This window comes from Tripterygium wilfordii, chromosome 16 (assembly GCF_013401445.1).
Source record: "Tripterygium wilfordii isolate XIE 37 chromosome 16, ASM1340144v1, whole genome shotgun sequence".
NCBI lineage: Eukaryota > Viridiplantae > Streptophyta > Magnoliopsida > Celastrales > Celastraceae > Tripterygium > Tripterygium wilfordii.
Window position 1 is genome coordinate 2,272,787 of NC_052247.1, and position 17,964 is coordinate 2,290,750.

Sequence of the window (17,964 nt, forward strand, 5' to 3'; positions counted from 1 at the left end):
TATGGTTGGATGCATATTAAAACTAACCAAAACAAGGTAAGTTGGTAAAAAAAAACACATGAGAGATATGGTAGAAATAGTGTGATATGTAATGGTAGAAACATACATTACCCTCTGTGTGTCCGTCTCTAATTGAATAAGTTAATATAGAAACACGACAAAACCAAAAAAGATGGCAGGATTCGAATCTATGGTCGGCCCGCCTCGGACCTACTGGGTTGGGCGGCATACTCTACATTTTTAACTCAGAACATGTGTTGGTTGTTATTAGTGTTAGGATCATTAATGTTTATTGTTTTGAGTTAACTAGGCAATATTATGAGCTGTAAGTGTAATATGCTTTCCATGCATGTTTTAACTTTAGTCATTGTTGACTCATATTTCAAGGCCTTTTACCAAAAAAAAAGACAAGCGATGAGGCGTAGAAAACCATGTTGTAGCAATTATTTTATATGTACCTTTATTTTAATTGGCATTTGATTCAATAACATAAGGGCAATAACCTCTCCCCTACATATATGCATATGAAACTAAGACAAATTACAAAACATCTTCTTCTTTTCTTCCTCCTTCTGCCTTCCATATACTTGAAAGATGCATCACTTGATTTTCATATTGAGTCTCCTTTTGCTCAAAGCATTCCTTTTTAATCCAATCGAGGCGAAAATGAGTTCTTTTAGCTTTGATCTTATTCATTATGATTCAAAACTATCTCCATTTTATGATCAATCTAAAACTGAGTCAGAGCGTTCGAAAGAAGCTCTTATTCGTTCTCTCAATCGCCTCAATCATTTCAATTCATCTATGTTAATTGATGCAAAATTTGTAGAGTCCGATTTAACTATCGGTGACTATTTCATGAACATCAGTATAAGTACGCCAGATAATCGACTTGTTATCCCAACCATGTTAAGTGGCCTTACCTGGATACGATGTGGCCCTTGTTCTTCCAACTGTGAGAATCAACATCAATCACTTTATAATCCAAAATTGTCAGATACCTATCACGATATTATGTTCACCTCAAGCGACTGCAGAATTCTACGACGTAGTGAGCGTGGGGAATTAGGTGAGTGTCGATATCAAGGATACCATTCTGGCAACAATATAGTCTCCTCTGGAGTGTTGGGCACTGAGACCTTCTTCTTGAAAAGAGATTTGCAGGTCGGTTCTCCATCTACACATGATGAAAGCTTCTCTCATATAATGTTTGGATGCGATGAAGTACATCAAGGCAATTTTAAAGATAAGGTTGAAGGTGTTGTTGGCCTTGGACAAGGGCCATTTTCATTGGTTTCTCAAGTGGGAAAAAAAATTGGCGAAAATGCCAATAAATTCTCGTACTGCTTGGTTGAGAAGCCATTCGAGAAACAGAGTAAGATTAAATTCGGACCGGATTTAACTCTCAACAAAGAAAACAAAGAATATAAAGTTAAATTTCAGGCTTCTCAGACTCAGGCTCATGTCCGCTACCACCTCAACCTTGAATCCATTAGTGTTAACGATGAGAAAATAGAGATGGCAAATAAAAAACATGATATGACAGTCGATATTCAGACATCCTTGACGTCGTTGCCTTCAAATATATACAATGAATACATCACCAAGGTTAAAAAACATTTTGACGACGTACACTATATCGAGCATCCGGAACACGGCACTTGCTTCCTCAAAAAGCAAGTCAACGGACTCAAGAGACCTAAAGTTGTGCTTCATTTTTCTGACTCATCCGGATCCCATGTAGACTTTCCTGTGAATCCTTCAACAATGTTTCAGGAAAGTATTTTTGGCCGCATGTGTTCGACAATAATCCAAAATGATGAAATCTCGATTCTGGGGAACAAGGCACAAGTAGACGTTCATATGATATTTGACCTGTCAGCCCATTTACTCACTTTTGCTCCAGTTGATTGCCTCCAAGATAAAATTTAGTGGTTTTGGGTCTCTTTTCTAAATATATACTACGAATAATATGCGGTACAGTTATGTATATGTATGCCTCTTTGTTTATGTAATTCCAGTGATTAATGAAATAAATAAATTTTCCTCTATTTCATAAAGTTGTTGGTGATATAGCTATATACAAGTTTACAAAAAAAAAACCATGAAATAAGATTTGAAGATTTTTCCTCATTTTGGTTTGGCATAAACCCTTTTTGTGTGAGTATGTTGTTCAAGTTTTTTTCTTTTGTAATACCTTGTACCCAAATAACCAAAAGTTGTAAGATTACAAAGCAAGCCTCTTTAGGCCTAATATCAACAGCTTGCAATGTAAACAAGGCTTCAATCTTGCAAATGCTGTCTCACATGGATGTTTTACATGGTAAGGAAAGGAAAGACCGAATCTGTGTTGTCTTTCTCTCTCTAAATCATCTGTCTTGATAATGGATCGAGAGGCTCCTCTCCTCTCCGGTTCCTTTTGTCTTTTTGTGGGGATGGATCTGGTCGCGAATTAGGTCCGGCTTTTATTTGATTGATTGGGAGTGGAATTTTCGAATTTTGAAGGGGGTTTGATGGTACAAGCAGTGATTGTAGCCTGCAGGAATTGGGGAAAATGCTAGGCTATGCATGGGCGGGCAAGTGAGGTAAGAAAATGGGGGTCGGCACATGTGGACAGGAACTTCGCGCAGCACTGCGAGTGTAGCTGGTGATGGTTCTTCTTCGTCTCAATACAAGACCTCCGGTATATTGACACCAAAAATATATTGGGCTCAATGGGCTAAGAATATGTGCAAGACCCATTGTGCTACCTATTATGATTTGAATTGCTATGGCCTATAAGCCCATATTATTGAAGAAGAGAAGCCCATTTGATGAGTAACTGTCAGGTAGGGTTATGTTGAGACTGGTCCATGAAAAGTGGAAGAAGTGGTGGCAGTTATCACAAGATGGTCCAGGTGGCAGCACATGAGAGAAATGAGGCAAGTTGTTGTGAGAAGGTGGTAGTAACTTCCAACTGACAGAAGATGACATGAATCAAGGATAACTGCAGAGAAATCATGGTTTATGGAGGAGATTTTCGTGCAAAGACAGAAGATATATAAGATGGTAGACAGACAGAGACACTCACAACAAGTCAAACAAACAAACTACTCAAGCCCAAAGGCAATTTCAACTTTCAAGCTTCCTAGCATCTTAGCATTTCAATTACATTCTCAAATTCGTGTCAATTTCGAGCAAACATTATGTCTTTCATTCCAAATTTTCTTGTATTTACTTCCTGTCAAGTTTTAATGCCAACTATCATTGTGTAAATTGTTCTTGGTGTCTATATATTTTTCTTTATTCTCAATATCAACAAAGCGCACTTCAGTGGAGTTGGGGAACCTAGAACTATTGAGGTCCCAAGATAGTTCGTTCAATCGTCTAGATAGAAGTCATATTTACATTTGGTGCATTTCATTTCATTAGTGTAGGAAACTATAATCCTTGGCACACCCGCAAATCATCATCACCTTGGGCCACATTTAGGTGACAACAATACCGTATACTTAACTCATAACATTTGTTGATTGTCATTAGTGTTTGGGTTAATGTTCATTGTTTTGGGTTAGGCAATGTTATGAGTTGTAAGTTTAATATGTTTTAACTTTAGTAATAGGCTCTCTAACAAAAAAAAAAGAAAAGAAAAAAAGACGACCTATGAGACGTAGAAAACCATGTTGTAGGTATTATTTTATAGATATATACCTTTATTTTAATTGGCATTTGATTCAATAACATAAGGACAAAGAATTAAACTCCTAATTCTCGATGACTTAAGTATTATAAAGGCCAATTCTAGGCGTTTTAATTTATATACAACCGTCCTTAATGTTTTTAACATGTATCTTGTATCCTTGTATAACAAATTGCTGGAGAGGACAATCTCTCCCCTATATATATGCATATGAAACTAAGACAACTTACAAAACATCCTCTTCTTTTCCTCCTTCTGCCTTCCATATACTTCAAAGATGCATCAATTGATTTTCATATTGAATCTCCTTTTGCTCAAAGCATTCTTCTTTTATCCAATAGAAGTGAAAACGGACTCTTTTAGCTTCGATTTTATTCATCATGATTCAAAACTATCTCCTTTTTATGACCAATCTAAAACTGAGTCAGAGCGTTCGAAAGAAGCTCTTATTCGTTCCCTCAATCGTTTCAATTCATCTATGTTAATTGATGCAAAATTTGTAGAGTCCGATTTAACTCTCGGTGGCTATTTCATGTACATCTATATAAGTGAGCAAAATGAACGACTTGTTATCCCAAGCATGTTAAGTGGCCTTACCTGGATACGATGTGGCCATTGTTCTTCTAACTGTGAGGATCAACATCAATCACTTTATGATCCAAAATTTTCATATACCTATACGAACATTATGTTTGACTCAAAAGAGTGCAAAATTCTACAACGTATTGAGCCTGAGCAATTAGGTGAGTGTCGATATCAAGACTACCATTCTGGCAACAATTTATTATCCTCTGGGGTGTTGGCCACTGAGACCTTCTCCTTGAAATCTCTAGATACACGTGATGAAAGCTTCTCTCATATAGTATTTGGATGCGATGAAGTACATCAAGGAGATTTTAAAGATGGGGTTCAAGGTGTCGTTGGCCTTGGACAAGGGCCACTTTCATTGGTTTCTCAAGTAGGGAAAAAATGGGTGAGAATGCCAATAAATTCTCGTACTGCTTGGTTGAGAAGCCATTCGAGGTACATAGTAAGATTAAATTCGGATCAAATTTAACTCTCAACAAACAAAACAAAGAATATAAAGTTGAATTTCAGCCTTCTCCTCCTAACATCCGCTACCACCTCAACCTTGAAGCCATTAGCGTTAACGATGAGAAAATAGAGATAGTAAATAAAGAACATGATATGATAGTTGACATTCAGACATCCTTGACGTCATTGCCTTCAAATATATACAATGAATTCATCGCTAAGGTTAAAAGTTATTTTGGCAACGTACGCTCAATCGAGCATCCGGAACACGGCACTTGCTTCCTCAAAAATCAAGTCAACAATCTCGAGAGTCCCAAAGTTGTGCTTTATTTTTTTGACTCATCCGGATCCCATGGAGACTTTCCTGTGAATCCTTCAATAATGTTTGAGGAAAGTACTGTTGGTCTCATGTGTTCGACAATAATCCGAAATGATGAAATTTCGATTCTGGGGAGTAGGGCACAAGTAGACGTTGAGATGATATTTGACCTGTCGGCCCATTCACTCACTTTTGCTGCAGTTGATTGCCTCAAAGATGAAACTTAATGGTTTTGGGCCTCTTTTCTAAATATATATTATGAATAATATGATTTGATGAACAACCATGAAATAAGATTTGAAGAGTTTTCCTCATTTTGGTTTTGGCATAAACCCTTTTTGTGTAAGTAGTATTTTGTTCAAGTTTGTCTTGTTCAAGTTTGTCTTGCAATACCTTGTACCCAAACAACTAAAGTTGTAAGAATACATAGCAATCCCGTTTACACCTAATCGACAGCTTGCAATGTAAACTAGGCTTCCAATCTTGCAAATTCTGTCTCACATGGATGTGATTACTTTTTGGCCACTCGATATGTTACTCTTAAATACATTAAAAAAATGAAATGGCGTACGGAGTTTGAACTCTCACATTTTCATCATTCATATGAAATAATTGCAATAGAAAAGGACATTTTAAAGCTGAACGGGGACAGTTTGCAGTAATCGATCAGGATTCAGGGTAAGCTTTTGTTGTTACTTGCTTAACTTTTTCATTCATTTAGTGTATCTTTACTTGGTGCCATCCGTTCTTAATTTCTCTCTTTCTGTCCTAATCCCTTATATTCTGGTGTTGAACACTAATCTCTCGTATTTCTTGTGAGGATCCAGACACTACCTTGCAATTGGGGTACCCCTAATGTCTTTTATGCTCTTAAATTGTTTGTAAGGATTCCTCTAGAAGGTGCTGCCGTTATATACTACCCTTGCTTTATGAGCAGTCATATGTGAATTTAATATTGCCAAGTTTCCTTTGCAAGGTTGATCTCGACAAAGAAATCCATGAGAATCACCCTGGTAAGCTTTACTTTAAGTAGTAAAGCATATACTTTAAGAAAAAATCTTCCAACTATTGAAAGAAAAACAAACAATCAAAATTAATTCATCAATAATTATATATGTAATAGTGAATATACTAATCTGATCGTGGCGTGGGTATTCAACTAGTTAATGTAAAAAAAATCCAAAAAGTCGGGGTGGACAACCCTATGTGTGTCGGCCTGTAACTGGATAAGTTAATAGAAACATGATAGAACAAAAAAAATCAAGGAAAGAGAAAGAATATTGCAACCAAACGCGGGTGGTTGTTTCTTGTTGTTAAGGTGAATGCAACCTAAAAGGCCTGACAATAACGAATAATGAAACAATTCATATATTCACGTTTCTTACTCATTATAGCCCACCAACTCCTCTCTCTCTCTCTCTTTCTTGCTCCATAATTTCCCGTGATCCAGGTTCATGAAATACAACTGACAACATCACTTGATCAGGAAGGTATCAAAAAGGCATTGCAGAGGGTTTTGGAGCGTATCCCTTGATAAAAATTGCATGACTCTGAAATTTGAAAGTAGATGTCACATTGTCATGGCTAGAAAAACCAGTTATATATCTTAGTTGCTGAGTTGAACGCACAGAATTCAAATGAATTTGTGAGCTTCACATGTCTCGTATATGATGCACATAAAATCCTATGTGTACAACTCCTCTATCTCTCGCTCCGTAACAGATTTCTCATGATCTAGGTTCGGGAAATACAACTGACAACATGACTTGATCTGGAAGGTATCAAAAAGGCATTGTAGAGGGTTTTGGAACGAGTCCCTTGATAAAAATGGATGTCCTGGCTGATAAAACAAGTTTTCCTTCTCATTACTTCTGTACAGAATATATATTTCTATCTCAAACTGGCCTCACTGTATATTCTGTGGATTACATATCAAAAAGCTTTACTTCATGCTGTACAATGTTGACTGAGGGGAGGAGAAGGGGAGCGTAAGGGATGGATTTGGCTGATTTTAAACATGCATCCATTCTACAAATTTAAGGTAAGGCCCTCCAGTTTTCATGTTCTGTAGCAGAAAACAAACAAAACAAAAGCTCCCTGCAGTAAATACCCATCCAAGAAAGCTTAGAAACTGACAGACATGGTGTTGGATATTTTGGTCCTGAAGGAATTTGATCATAAAAAAAATGGGTGTCCATATGCAGTGCATTGAATGCTTCCTGAAAACTTCTCATCTGAAGAAAACCCTTCCTCTGTAATGGTCCACAACCCACCATACGGACTAAACTACTCGCAGACAAGAGAAAAAGAACATGCAATCGCAGACAAGGATCCGGCGCTGCAATCGCAAACAGAGGGTGAGAGACTGAGATCGAGCGCTGCAATCGCAGACAGAGGGTGAGAGACTGAGACCCAGCGCTGCAATCTCAAACAGAAGTCTCTCATATAAAATATTCTTTTAACTATTTTCTTTATCAGTATTTTTTAACTATGTGTGACCGTCTTATTAGATAAGTTTATTTAGAAATATGACAAAATGAAAGACCAAGGAAAGAAATACGAACGCAACCATCCAACGAAAGGCTGGTGGTTCTTGTTGTAAGTAAATGCAACGAAAAGGCCAAGCAATAAAGAATAATGAAACAATTCATATATTGACATTTCTTGCACATTTCAAAATTTCTGCTTTGTTCTTCCCGTCATCCATGGGATGATCCACAAGAAAAGTGACAGGATTCGAGCCTATGGCCAGCCGTCCCTGACCTGCTAGGTTAATGTTTTGGGTAAGGCAATGTTATGAGTTGTATATCCTTTTCATGTTTTAATTTTAGTGGTTGATGACTCAAATTTCAAGGCATTTTAACAAAAAAAAGACAAGCGATGAGACGTAGAAAACCTTGTTGTGGGTACAAAGTCACAAAGAGTTAAACTCCCAAACTTTCGATGACTTCAGACTTCAGTAGTTTGAATGGCAATATGCAGGCTTTTTTAATTATACAAACGTCCTCAATGATTTTTACATGTATCTTGTATTCTTAGGTAACATATAGTTGGAGATAACAACCTCTCCCCTATATAAATATATGCATATGAAACTAAGACAAATTACAAAACATCTTCTTCTTTTCCCTCTTTCTGCCTGCAAAACTTCAAAGATGCATCACTTGATTTTTGTATTGAGTCCCCTTTTGCTCAATGCATTCCTTTTTTATCCAATCGAGGCAAAAATGAATTCTTTTAGCTTCGATCTTATTCATCATGATTCAAAACTATCTCCATTTTATGATCAATCTAAAACTGAGTCAGAACGTTCGAAAGAAGCTCTTATCCGTTCCCTCAATCGCCTCAATCGTTTCAATTCATCTATGTTAGGGGATGCAAAATATGTAGAGTCTGATTTAACTATCGGGGACTATCTCATGAGTATTTATATAGGTACGCCAAAGGAACGAAATGTTACACCAAAAAAAAAACTTGTTATCCCAAGCATGTCCAGTGGCCTTACCTGGATACGATGTGGCCCTTGTTCTTCCAACTGTAACAATCAACATCCATCACTTTATGATCCAACATCGTCAGAAACCTATCACGATATTCTGTTTGACTCAATAGTGTGCAAAGGTCTAGTAGTTACTAAGCGTGGAAAATCAAATGTGTGCCAATATGAGTATCATTCTGGCGATAAATTCTCCTCTGGAGTGCTTGGCGCTGAGACCTTCAACTTAAAATCTCCAGGTAAAAAAGTGATAAAAGCTTCTCTAATATAGTGTTTGGATGTGATGAAGCACATCAAGGGATTTTAAAGATGGTGTTCAAGGTGTTGTTGGCCTTGGACCAGGGCCTTTGTCACTGGTTTCTCAAGTTGGAAACAAAGTTGGCGAGAGTGCTAACAAATTATCCTACTGCTTGGTTGAGAAGCCATTAGAGTTACATAGTAAAATAAAATTCGGATCGGATTTAACTCTCTACAAACAAAACACAGAATATACAATTCAATTTAAGCCTTCTCCTCCTCATACCAGCTACCATCTCAACCTTGAAGCTATTAGTGTTAACGATGAGAAAATAGAGATACCAAATAAAAAACATGATATGATAGTCGATATTCAGACATCCTTGACATCATTGCCTTCAAATATATACAATGAATTCATCGCCAAGGTTAAAAAACATTTTGGCGACGCAACTTCAATCGAGGAGCCGGAACACGGCACTTGCTTCCTCAAACGTGAAGTCGACGGCCTCGATAGACCCAAAGTTGTGTTTCATTTTTCTGGCCTATCCGAATCCCATGGAGACTTTCCGGTGAATCCTTCAACAATGTTTGAGGAAAATGTTGACTACATGTGTTTGACAATAGTCCGAAAAGATGAAATTTCGATTCTAGGGAACAGGGCACAAGTAGACGTTCAGATGATATTTGACCTGTCAGCCCATTCCCTCACTTTTGCTGCACTTAATTGCATCAAAGTTTCATATTAATGGTTTTGGGTCTCTTTCCTAAATCTATACTGAGAATAATATGGGGTACTAGTATATATGTATGCCTCTTTGTTTATGTAATTCCAGTGATTAATGAAATAAATAAATTTTCCTCTATTTCATAAAGTTGTTGGTGATATAGCTATATACAGGTTTCCAAAAACAACCATGAAATAAGATTTGGAGAGTTTTCCTCATTTTGGTTTTGGCTTAAACCCTTTTTGTGTAAGTATGTTGTTCAAGGTTTTTTTTATTTTTTTTGTAATACCTCGTACCCAAGTAACTAAAAGTTGTAAGAATACAAAGCAAGCCTGTTTACACCTAATCAACAGCTTGCAATGTATACAAGCTAGGCTTCAATTGCTGGAGAATCTCCGGCAATTGACCGATGGCTTTGACTCTATCTTCTTCCATGACGATCCATCTGTTCTGAAGTACTCGACGATCTCCGTCTGGCGGCACCCTTAACGTCGAGCCATCAATCTTCATCTCCATTCGCCCTCCATCGTCCATGGTCACGACAATGGCACTTTGAGGACAAGACAAGACTTGAGACGGAGATTGAACAAGAGAACTGAGAGTGACACTTTTATTCTTAAATGCTTTAACAGATTCCTTAATAATAAGATTCTTGTTTTAATCCAAGTTCAGTGATGATAGGGATACGAGCTGTCTCACTGAGTTGTACATATATAATTTCATGTGTATCATGTGGAACATGTGGAGCCCACGAATTCACCTGTGCGTTGAACTTAGTATCTAATTCACTGGGATACTAATTACTGCAATTTATATCATTTTCGACAAAGTTTATCTTTTCTTTGTTTCGCTATATAAGATTACTATGTCCTCCACAGACTTTAACTGGCTCCTACGTCTTTGCAACCACCACTTGACTTGGTCCAAATTCAATAATCATTTCTCATATATCATTGGGTTTGATCTTCATGGGCCAATGCTGCTTATGAACCATCAATTTGGGCTTATCTCTTCTTCAAATTGGTTCTCTTCTATCAGGCTTTTCTACATGGACTAGCCCGGTCTAACCCAGATTTTTGTTTTCGTTGTAGACACAAGAACAAAACCAGAAAGAAGATGATCATCAGAGACATCCTTAGACCCCAACAGAGCCCAAAATAGGAAGGCATAGGAAAGCCCAAAACTCCCAAAAGGAGGAGCAAGCAAAGAATACTCAGACCAACCGCCTTGGCCTAACTGAAGAAGCAACAAAAATTGAATATATTTGGACAAAAATTGAAGAGATTTTTGCTTCATCTAAGGACAAAAATTGAAAATATTTGGAATCTAGCGAGGAGATTGTTGGTTCGTCTAAGAGCTTTATCTTTGACAGAAATTTAATAAACATGGAGTAGTATTTCTAAATTGCTCAAGCCTTTAAGGTCTTGGCCATAAGGCATGATACATTCTAACTAGATTATTCTTCATAAGAAGATTAATGTTTTGTAAAGCTTGTCGCAGCTTTTGAGGATCATCCTCTATGGCAGCATTTTCTGACATATCTCAAAGCTGATAAAGTGACCTTCCAGCCAATTTGTAGGCTCGGGTAAGTTCCATTATCTTTCTCTCTGCTTCATGGAGATCTTTATCCAAACGTATCACCAAGTCTTGCAGATCGGAGACATGTTGGTAAGGATCATACCCGTCGGGGTAGAACCTCAATTGCTGAAGCTCTTCTGCCACTTCAGATGGTCCTTCATCTGACTTGGTTGAAGGTTTGGACATTATTTTCTGATATTCAAGCCTTATAGGAAGCTTGGAGGAACTCATGATTGTAGAGGTTTCTGTTTTGGAAGTGGCGTTTCTTTGGTTTCTCTCCAGTGTATTTATAGGGAAAAGAGCGTAACTTTAGAAGTTGAATCGTATTTCGATTCTAACTAGTCTTTAAGGAGATGTAATAATGTAGCACCGCCATTTTCGCCACTTATCGAGAAGTTATTTTTGATCGAACGGCTCTGATTAGTTTGTAGAAGAGCGATTTCCTAGGAATTTTAACTTTTGAATTTCAAATATACTACTTAGTCCTCGGGGGTTTTTTAATGGGTTTACTGTAACCACCCACTATCTTAAAACTTTCGAACACGATTCGACTTTCGGTATGTTTCTTGACTTCTTTAATTGATTTGTTTCGATTTTTAAACATAAGATAGTGTTGTGGTTTTGATTAGTTTGGAGACTAATGTTGTTTCAAGTTATCGAATTGAACATAAACTATAAGTCCTTATATGCATGTATTGTAGAATATAATTTTTGTATCGAATGGGAAATCCGACTTCTTTAGTTGATTTGTTTCGATTTTTAAACATAAGATAGTGTTGTGGTTTTTTCAAAACGCCTTAGATCTTATGCATTTGAAGTTACATAAGTAACTTCCCTTTAAATTATATATTTTATGAGTTACTTAATGTACACCATCTTACGTATTATCTTGGAAATGATTTCACATCTTATATTTACATAAAGGTAGGTATTTGGTCTACAAGATATACATTCAAATTTTTAGACTCCAAGTGGTCCTCAAGGTGGAGAATTCAGCCAGAAGGAAATTGGCAAAGAGCTTCCCAAAGAGAAAAATGACATAGGAATAATGTTTCGTAGACATCTTGATAGTTGATAACCTTAACAATCTGTTCTTAACAACATATCAGTTACCCGAATTAAATTGGGTGTACATGTCTTATAGCTGTGCATAATTCATCACATATTGCACACAACAAAGATGTCTGCAACCTATTGGAAGCGTGAACAGCAAAATAAAACAACTTTTTTTGTAAGTATCAAAATTCAAGCAAGCGTAGCAATTTGTAAATTAGAATGTAACTTGAATGATAAATAGAATGTCTCATCAGCATTTAAGGATCCTAGACTCATCTGCAACTTCAGGTCAGCTAGTTTAATAATCAACAGACAAAGGCCTAAAAAAGTGCCTTATATTGGCAGACCAAATTTGATACTCAAATGCACAATTTAAGATAACAAATCCAAATACAAAGGGGTGATAACTATGATGTCGCATATTAACTCAATGATGCCATAAGATAAGGACCAATACATGTGCCACGCATTTAAATTGGACACTCACCAAATCTACAGTGAAGTTAAATTGTATATTTCCCTGACGGCCTTGTCAGGGAATAGTAACCTCTGAAACTTAATGCTTGCGCTCTCTTCTAGCCATATCACCTGTAGAGGACATCAAGTTGAAAAACACAGATATTAAGAGTGTTCCATAAAGAAATTTAAAAAATAGTCAGAGACTGCTAGGCATAGAAAATTCATGAACTTGAAAGCTTAATATAAACCATGTTGGTTAGTATCAATAACTTGTGATCTTTTGTATAAAGGTTTAAAAATAGGTGTGGCAGTCAAATGGGGAGATTTCAACCCAGGTTCAATCCAATAAAAAATGGGTATTCAGGCAATCAGAGGTTAATAATTACCTTCAGTCTTAATAAATCATGTTATCCTCTTGACTTGTATTATTAGTTAATTCGATGAAACATGATGATTTGGGGTATAGTTTCTTTCCCAATGAGGAAGCATTAACATGTTGAACAAATAGCCAAATAGAGGAGTCTTTTACTGATGCAAGTCATCCACTTGACTTCATGTTCATTAGCTTACAATTTTAAAAGTGATACCCTACCTGCATATAGAGCACAATGCCTATTGTATCCGGATTTCATTCCATACTTTATAGATAAACATTTAAACATTCAAAACAGAAATTTGAAAAGTCTGAGACAGTGAGAAAATCAATGGTAATAAATTCATAACATCGATAAAAAAGCGATGAACGGAGCACTAAAAGAATTCACAAATTAGCACTACCGGGTTGTAAATATGCTTTGTAATACATATGAAACTATATATAAATGAAGATTTGCTACATGTGATATATTGTTTTAGTGCAAACTCTCTAAATGGAAATTGCAAAATTTTCAGTCAAGTACCCCAATGATAGCAAATCAACTTAATAAGAGATGCAAATATTCGACAAATAAACTGAAAACATACAGGATGATCTGCATACCACCATACGAACAATTGCAATCAGAGATCCAACAGACTGCAAATGGAGTTTGATAGATTTCCAATCAGAAACACCAATGAGTTACAAATCAACTTCATAAGAGAGACCAAAAAAATGTCAAGTACCTGATCTAAGTGCTGCAATGCCTCAAAACCAAATGCATAGTATGAAATGAAGGGTCATAATGCTTGAAACAGAAGTAACTCATGGTTAAAAAGAATGATCTATCATCTATGTCAGACAACAACAATAAATAATGAAGGGTAAGCAGTCCTTAATCTCTGCACCCACCAAACAGAGACAGGAAATATAGATGGATATTTAAAATTTCAACCTCACAAAAAATATATTATTAACAGAAACTATTCAATTCTTAAAAATTTAAGCCCCTCAAAAACCAAAAGGCTTAGTCTAACTGCCCTTGTAATCGAAAACGCTCAAGTACAGACTGGAAAAGACAGAAAGCACACATCTGCCTTTTACTTCAACTCATAAAAAATTCATGGCCAAAACAAAAACAATAATTACCTGAGAAGCAGCCATCCATTGAGCCTTTAATTCTCTACCTGAATACTTAAAGGTCAAGTCGGAAAAGCAAGCCAATATTAGTCCAGATATTTCCACTCCTTCTCCTTCGATGCTCAGGTACAGAACACCGATCAAAGCGCTTTAGATACATGCACGGAATCGAATAGAGTTTGAAGACCCAACCGATTTCTTAGAAAGACGAAGAATACTTAATTCACATTCAGATTACTTGAGAAGAGGAAGAAGCATTAATTCACATTCACGAATCGCCCAGAGGAAGAAGAAGCGTCAATGAGAATATTAGACTTTCTCAGCGTAAGTCAAACTTGTATTTTTTTTAAATTTGATTTTTGTAACAAATTTCCAGGTGTCTTTATTACATAGAGTTTGGAAGCTGACGTGGATGACTGAGGAGTCTCTATTTCCGCCTCAGGACTCCGTAATTATATATGTACTAGTTACGTGTCCACGCTTCGCGCGGCATATAATCATAAATTTATTCAACTCGATCAAAATGCGTACTCTGCACCTCGGGCTAATAGAAGTACAAAGTTGTTTGGATAGTAGACTGTGAATTTGCCATATTTGATTGTAAGTTGTGTCTAACATTCATATCATCACACACTTAGTCTTCTTAACGAAACCAAACATGATCTCTATGTTGTCACAAATGCTATATGAACATAAGAATTCCAATAGATCAAATAACGGAGAAATAAATATAATGGTAAAATAAAGCATTGCCAGACTCATTTCGTAGGAAGTTCTTGGTAACTAAGTTCCTGATCACCACTGCAAAGATATCCAATATGTAAACATTGTCTACTCTACATTCACATTATTTAACACATCTTCCAACACAGCAATTCCATACATGGAAGAAACAAATGAAGAGCAAATCATTAGCAACTCCTATTAGCACAATTGCAATTTTGTCTGCCAGTGCAACTAAAAGAATGAGTGGAACACCAGTAAACTTTACAGACATATTGAGGAGACACGAACAATTATAGTATGCCAAATACTAAAGGCATACATATACAAAGCAAAGTCATCTTTTGACAACCCAGAGTTTTTAAAAAGCAAATGAAATATGGTTGAGAAGTAGTGAACTGCATCCAAGATAGTAAATGAAATTTTTATAGATTTAAACTGCATGTAACAGCCTTCGGCTTGAGAAAAAGAGCCATTGCTGCTTCTATATAGACTTGGGATTCCACCATATACAACTTTTATTCAGTAAGACTGCACAAAACCACCAAAATTATTCGACATTTATATCAGCATATACCGACCATTACTCATATTAATTGTGTTATCCATTAAACTAAGATGTAATCAAGCAAGTGATACTGGAAAACCAAGTAAATGGGCCAATATAAACCCGTATACCATGTTAAACAAAGGAAATAATTGTTCATTGAAACTAAATTCTCAAGAAAGGTTAGGACTAATTCCCACTAATAATTGTTACAATTAGAACATTGAAGCAATACATTTATTGGGAACATTAGCCACTATGAATGAATGACAGAAAACATTTTCCCAAATCAAACAACATCATTCATTTCACTTTGGTGATCTCAGACAGTAATGTTCCCCTGCAGTTCATGTTATTGCAAGAAAGTAAAAAGTGAGATATGCTCTTAAACATTTATCAGCTTAAGTTAACAGGATTGTCTGCCACAAAAGGATTCTGAGATCTAAAGGTTATACCCAAACTTCGATGCCAGGCTATATGGCATATGCAATGACAGAGTATAAAGTCATCCTAAGACTTCTTCAAGTTTCCAATGAAAGAGAGAGATGGGCACTCAAAATGCATTAGCTGCAACTGCATACATGTAATATACTAAGACTTACATCTGTATACATTACTTTGAATCATGAATTTGATGTTCTCTAGCTTTTGTGAATTCTTGTCAGCAACTCTGGTGCTGATTCAAACCCCATACACAACAACGGAACTATAAACCTCTTACCAATCATTTAAATGTATTTATTTATCGATTTTCAAACCAAACCTATATTTTATTAAGTTAAAATCAAATGGAAAATATAATGCAAGCTTATAGCCAATTGGAGTGATCTTCTCCTTCTTATGCACATTCAGTGGACTGTTTATTAACCACTGTAATACCTCAATAAAATAAAAATTATAATACATGGTCAATACCTGCTCAAGAGATGGTTGTTCCACACGCATGTACATGTCCAAAGCTCTTTGATCTAAGCAATTAAACCATTTGAAAGGTACATGGTCAAGATGACCACATTAAAAACAATTGAAAGCAGACCAGACCAAGGAAAAGATAAGTGGAACAGAAAAGTAAAAAGGCCACAAGTGACTACATATGTTTCTTTTAAATTTCTGATGGTTATTTATTAAGATTAACATGAAATAATAACCAACAAAAACATTACAAAGACCCTATTGGCAGTTCATAAAGAACATAATTAATATTTCCTCACATGAAAACACATCTGCATATATGCCTTTTCTTGTCGCATTACTGGGAGTTGGCATTCACTTCCTCAAAGTTGTGATTGATCCAAGCACAATATTCGTATGAAAGAAAGATCTACCAGGCATCATAAAAGAAACCAAAGCCAAGCCATAGAACCTCGGCAACCAAGATCCTAACCATGATGAAACCCGCAAAGATACAATTCCTCACCATTTATAGTGAGACTCAAAAGAGGATAAAAGAAAATGGTTTTTTTAGTGGAATTGGAGAATAAGCAGAAGATAAAGGAGAACCAAATTGACATGCGGCAAAAAAAGGAATTCTTGAAGAATACAAAAAAAATTGTGTGTGAACAGAAATCCCACTCAAGAAAGCAGGCCAAAAAATTCAGACAAAAAAACATAGAGACGAAACAAAAATAGAGACAAACTTACCAAATTATGTTGTGGGTGATTTTTTGTTCAGATCTTGAACAAAAGGTATTTATGAAGGGAAAAAAATCTGAATATCTATAAAGCAAGACATTATGATAGTTTCATAGAGATCGAGAAAAAAAAAAGGGGAGGGACTACCAAAGCTTGCGGGTGATTCACCATGATGAAACCTGAAACCAAAGCCAAGCCATAGAACCTCAGCAACCAAGATCCTCACCATAATGAAACATGCAAAGATAGAATTCCTCACCATTAACAGTGGAACTCAGAAGAGGATCAAAGACAACGGAATTTTTAGTGAAATTGTAGAATAAGCAGAAGATAAAAGAGAACCAAACTGACATGAGACAAAAAAAATGTTGAACAAACCCAAATCAATGGTGAGACGATGCATACAGATACTGAAAATTGAACTGACCTGTTAATTCAATTGCAGAGGCGTCTCTTTGCCCAAGAAATCAATTAAAGAAACCCAAATCAATCGCAGGAGAAGCATGAATCATGGGGATAAGAAGAGGCGCACAATCAATAAGAGAGATGCATGGATCTGTTGAATGAAAGCGTGCAGCAGAAGATAAACGAAGGGGAAGAGTCGTTTGACACGGCCGACGAAGAGTCGAGAAGAAATTTAAACGGCATAAATAACTTTAGCCTGCCTTTTTCTTTAAAATAATTTAAATCATTAATTCCACGTGCCAACAACACATTCATTCTGGAATCTGACGTGGATCACTGAGGCAGCTGTATTTCCGCATCAGGACTCCGTAATTATAGATAGATAGATAGATAGATAGATAGACACTGACACTGACAATGACAATGACAGGTGTTTTACATGGTAAGGAAAGGGTTGACCGAATCTGTGCCGTCTCTCTCTCTCTAAATTCTCTGTCTTGATGGATCGAGAGGCTGCTCTCCAGTTCTTTGTTCTTATATGTACAAGCAGACGCAGTGATTGTAGGCTGGAG

General features: G+C 36.4%; 4 protein-coding genes across 18 annotated transcripts; 3 read left to right on the forward strand and 1 right to left on the reverse strand.

Moving 5' to 3' along the window:
- Positions 1–666: 666 nt before the first annotated feature.
- LOC119981281 (aspartic proteinase CDR1-like) lies at positions 667–1,932 on the forward strand. The gene has a single exon (XM_038824340.1). The coding sequence runs from the start codon at positions 667–669 to the stop codon at positions 1,930–1,932; it is 1,266 nt and encodes a 421-aa protein (XP_038680268.1).
- Positions 1,933–2,607: 675 nt separating this feature from the next.
- LOC119981283 (probable aspartic protease At2g35615) lies at positions 2,608–5,260 on the forward strand. Its single transcript, XM_038824342.1, has 3 exons — positions 2,608–2,683; positions 4,108–4,652; positions 4,694–5,260. Exons 1-3 carry the CDS (start codon positions 2,608–2,610, stop codon positions 5,258–5,260), a joined length of 1,188 nt encoding a protein of 395 aa, XP_038680270.1.
- A 3,000-nt stretch (positions 5,261–8,260) lies between these two features.
- Positions 8,261–9,515, forward strand: LOC119981287 (probable aspartic protease At2g35615). Its single transcript, XM_038824346.1, has 2 exons — positions 8,261–8,768; positions 8,872–9,515. The coding sequence occupies exons 1-2, from the start codon at positions 8,261–8,263 to the stop codon at positions 9,513–9,515; spliced, it is 1,152 nt and encodes a 383-aa protein (XP_038680274.1).
- Positions 9,516–12,160: 2,645 nt separating this feature from the next.
- LOC119981084 lies at positions 12,161–17,614 on the reverse strand. Of its 15 annotated transcripts, none has more exons than XM_038824081.1 (6): positions 17,415–17,614; positions 17,135–17,166; positions 16,271–16,323; positions 14,095–14,233; positions 13,567–13,602; positions 12,161–12,716 (listed from the first exon to the last, which is right to left on the reverse strand). In XM_038824081.1, the coding sequence occupies exons 2-6, from the start codon at positions 17,156–17,158 to the stop codon at positions 12,621–12,623; spliced, it is 348 nt and encodes a 115-aa protein (XP_038680009.1). In that variant the 5' UTR covers positions 17,159–17,166; positions 17,415–17,614; the 3' UTR covers positions 12,161–12,620. The 15 variants fall into 15 exon arrangements, 4 of the variants coding, with proteins under 4 accessions (XP_038680009.1, XP_038680008.1, XP_038680011.1 ...); XM_038824080.1 differs by having other exon boundaries at positions 16,567–17,166; XM_038824083.1 differs by having other exon boundaries at positions 13,551–13,602; positions 16,567–17,166.
- Positions 17,615–17,964: the final 350 nt, after the last annotated feature.

Bases quoted from the DNA above. Each gene is read 5' to 3' on its own strand.
- LOC119981084 (XM_038824080.1), bottom strand. From the start codon at position 16,605: ATGCGACAAGAAAAGGCATATATGCAGATGTGTTTTCAT. The intron at 16,324-16,566 runs GTGAGGAAATAT...TTAATTGCTTAG, and splicing joins ATATGCAGATGTGTTTTCAT to ATCAAAGAGCTTTGGACATG. The intron at 12,717-13,566 runs GTATGCAGATCA...TGTCCTCTACAG, and splicing joins TTGCAATTGTTCGTATGGTG to GTGATATGGCTAGAAGAGAG.
- LOC119981287 (XM_038824346.1), top strand. From the start codon at position 8,261: ATGAATTCTTTTAGCTTCGATCTTATTCATCATGATTCAAAACTATCT. The intron at 8,769-8,871 runs GTAAAAAAGTGA...GCCTTGGACCAG, and splicing joins CTTCAACTTAAAATCTCCAG to GGCCTTTGTCACTGGTTTCT.
- LOC119981281 (XM_038824340.1), top strand. From the start codon at position 667: ATGAGTTCTTTTAGCTTTGATCTTATTCATTATGATTCAAAACTATCT.
- LOC119981283 (XM_038824342.1), top strand. From the start codon at position 2,608: ATGTGGACAGGAACTTCGCGCAGCACTGCGAGTGTAGCTGGTGATGGT. The intron at 2,684-4,107 runs GTATATTGACAC...AAACTGAGTCAG, and splicing joins GTCTCAATACAAGACCTCCG to AGCGTTCGAAAGAAGCTCTT. The intron at 4,653-4,693 runs GTGAGAATGCCA...TTGGTTGAGAAG, and splicing joins CTCAAGTAGGGAAAAAATGG to CCATTCGAGGTACATAGTAA.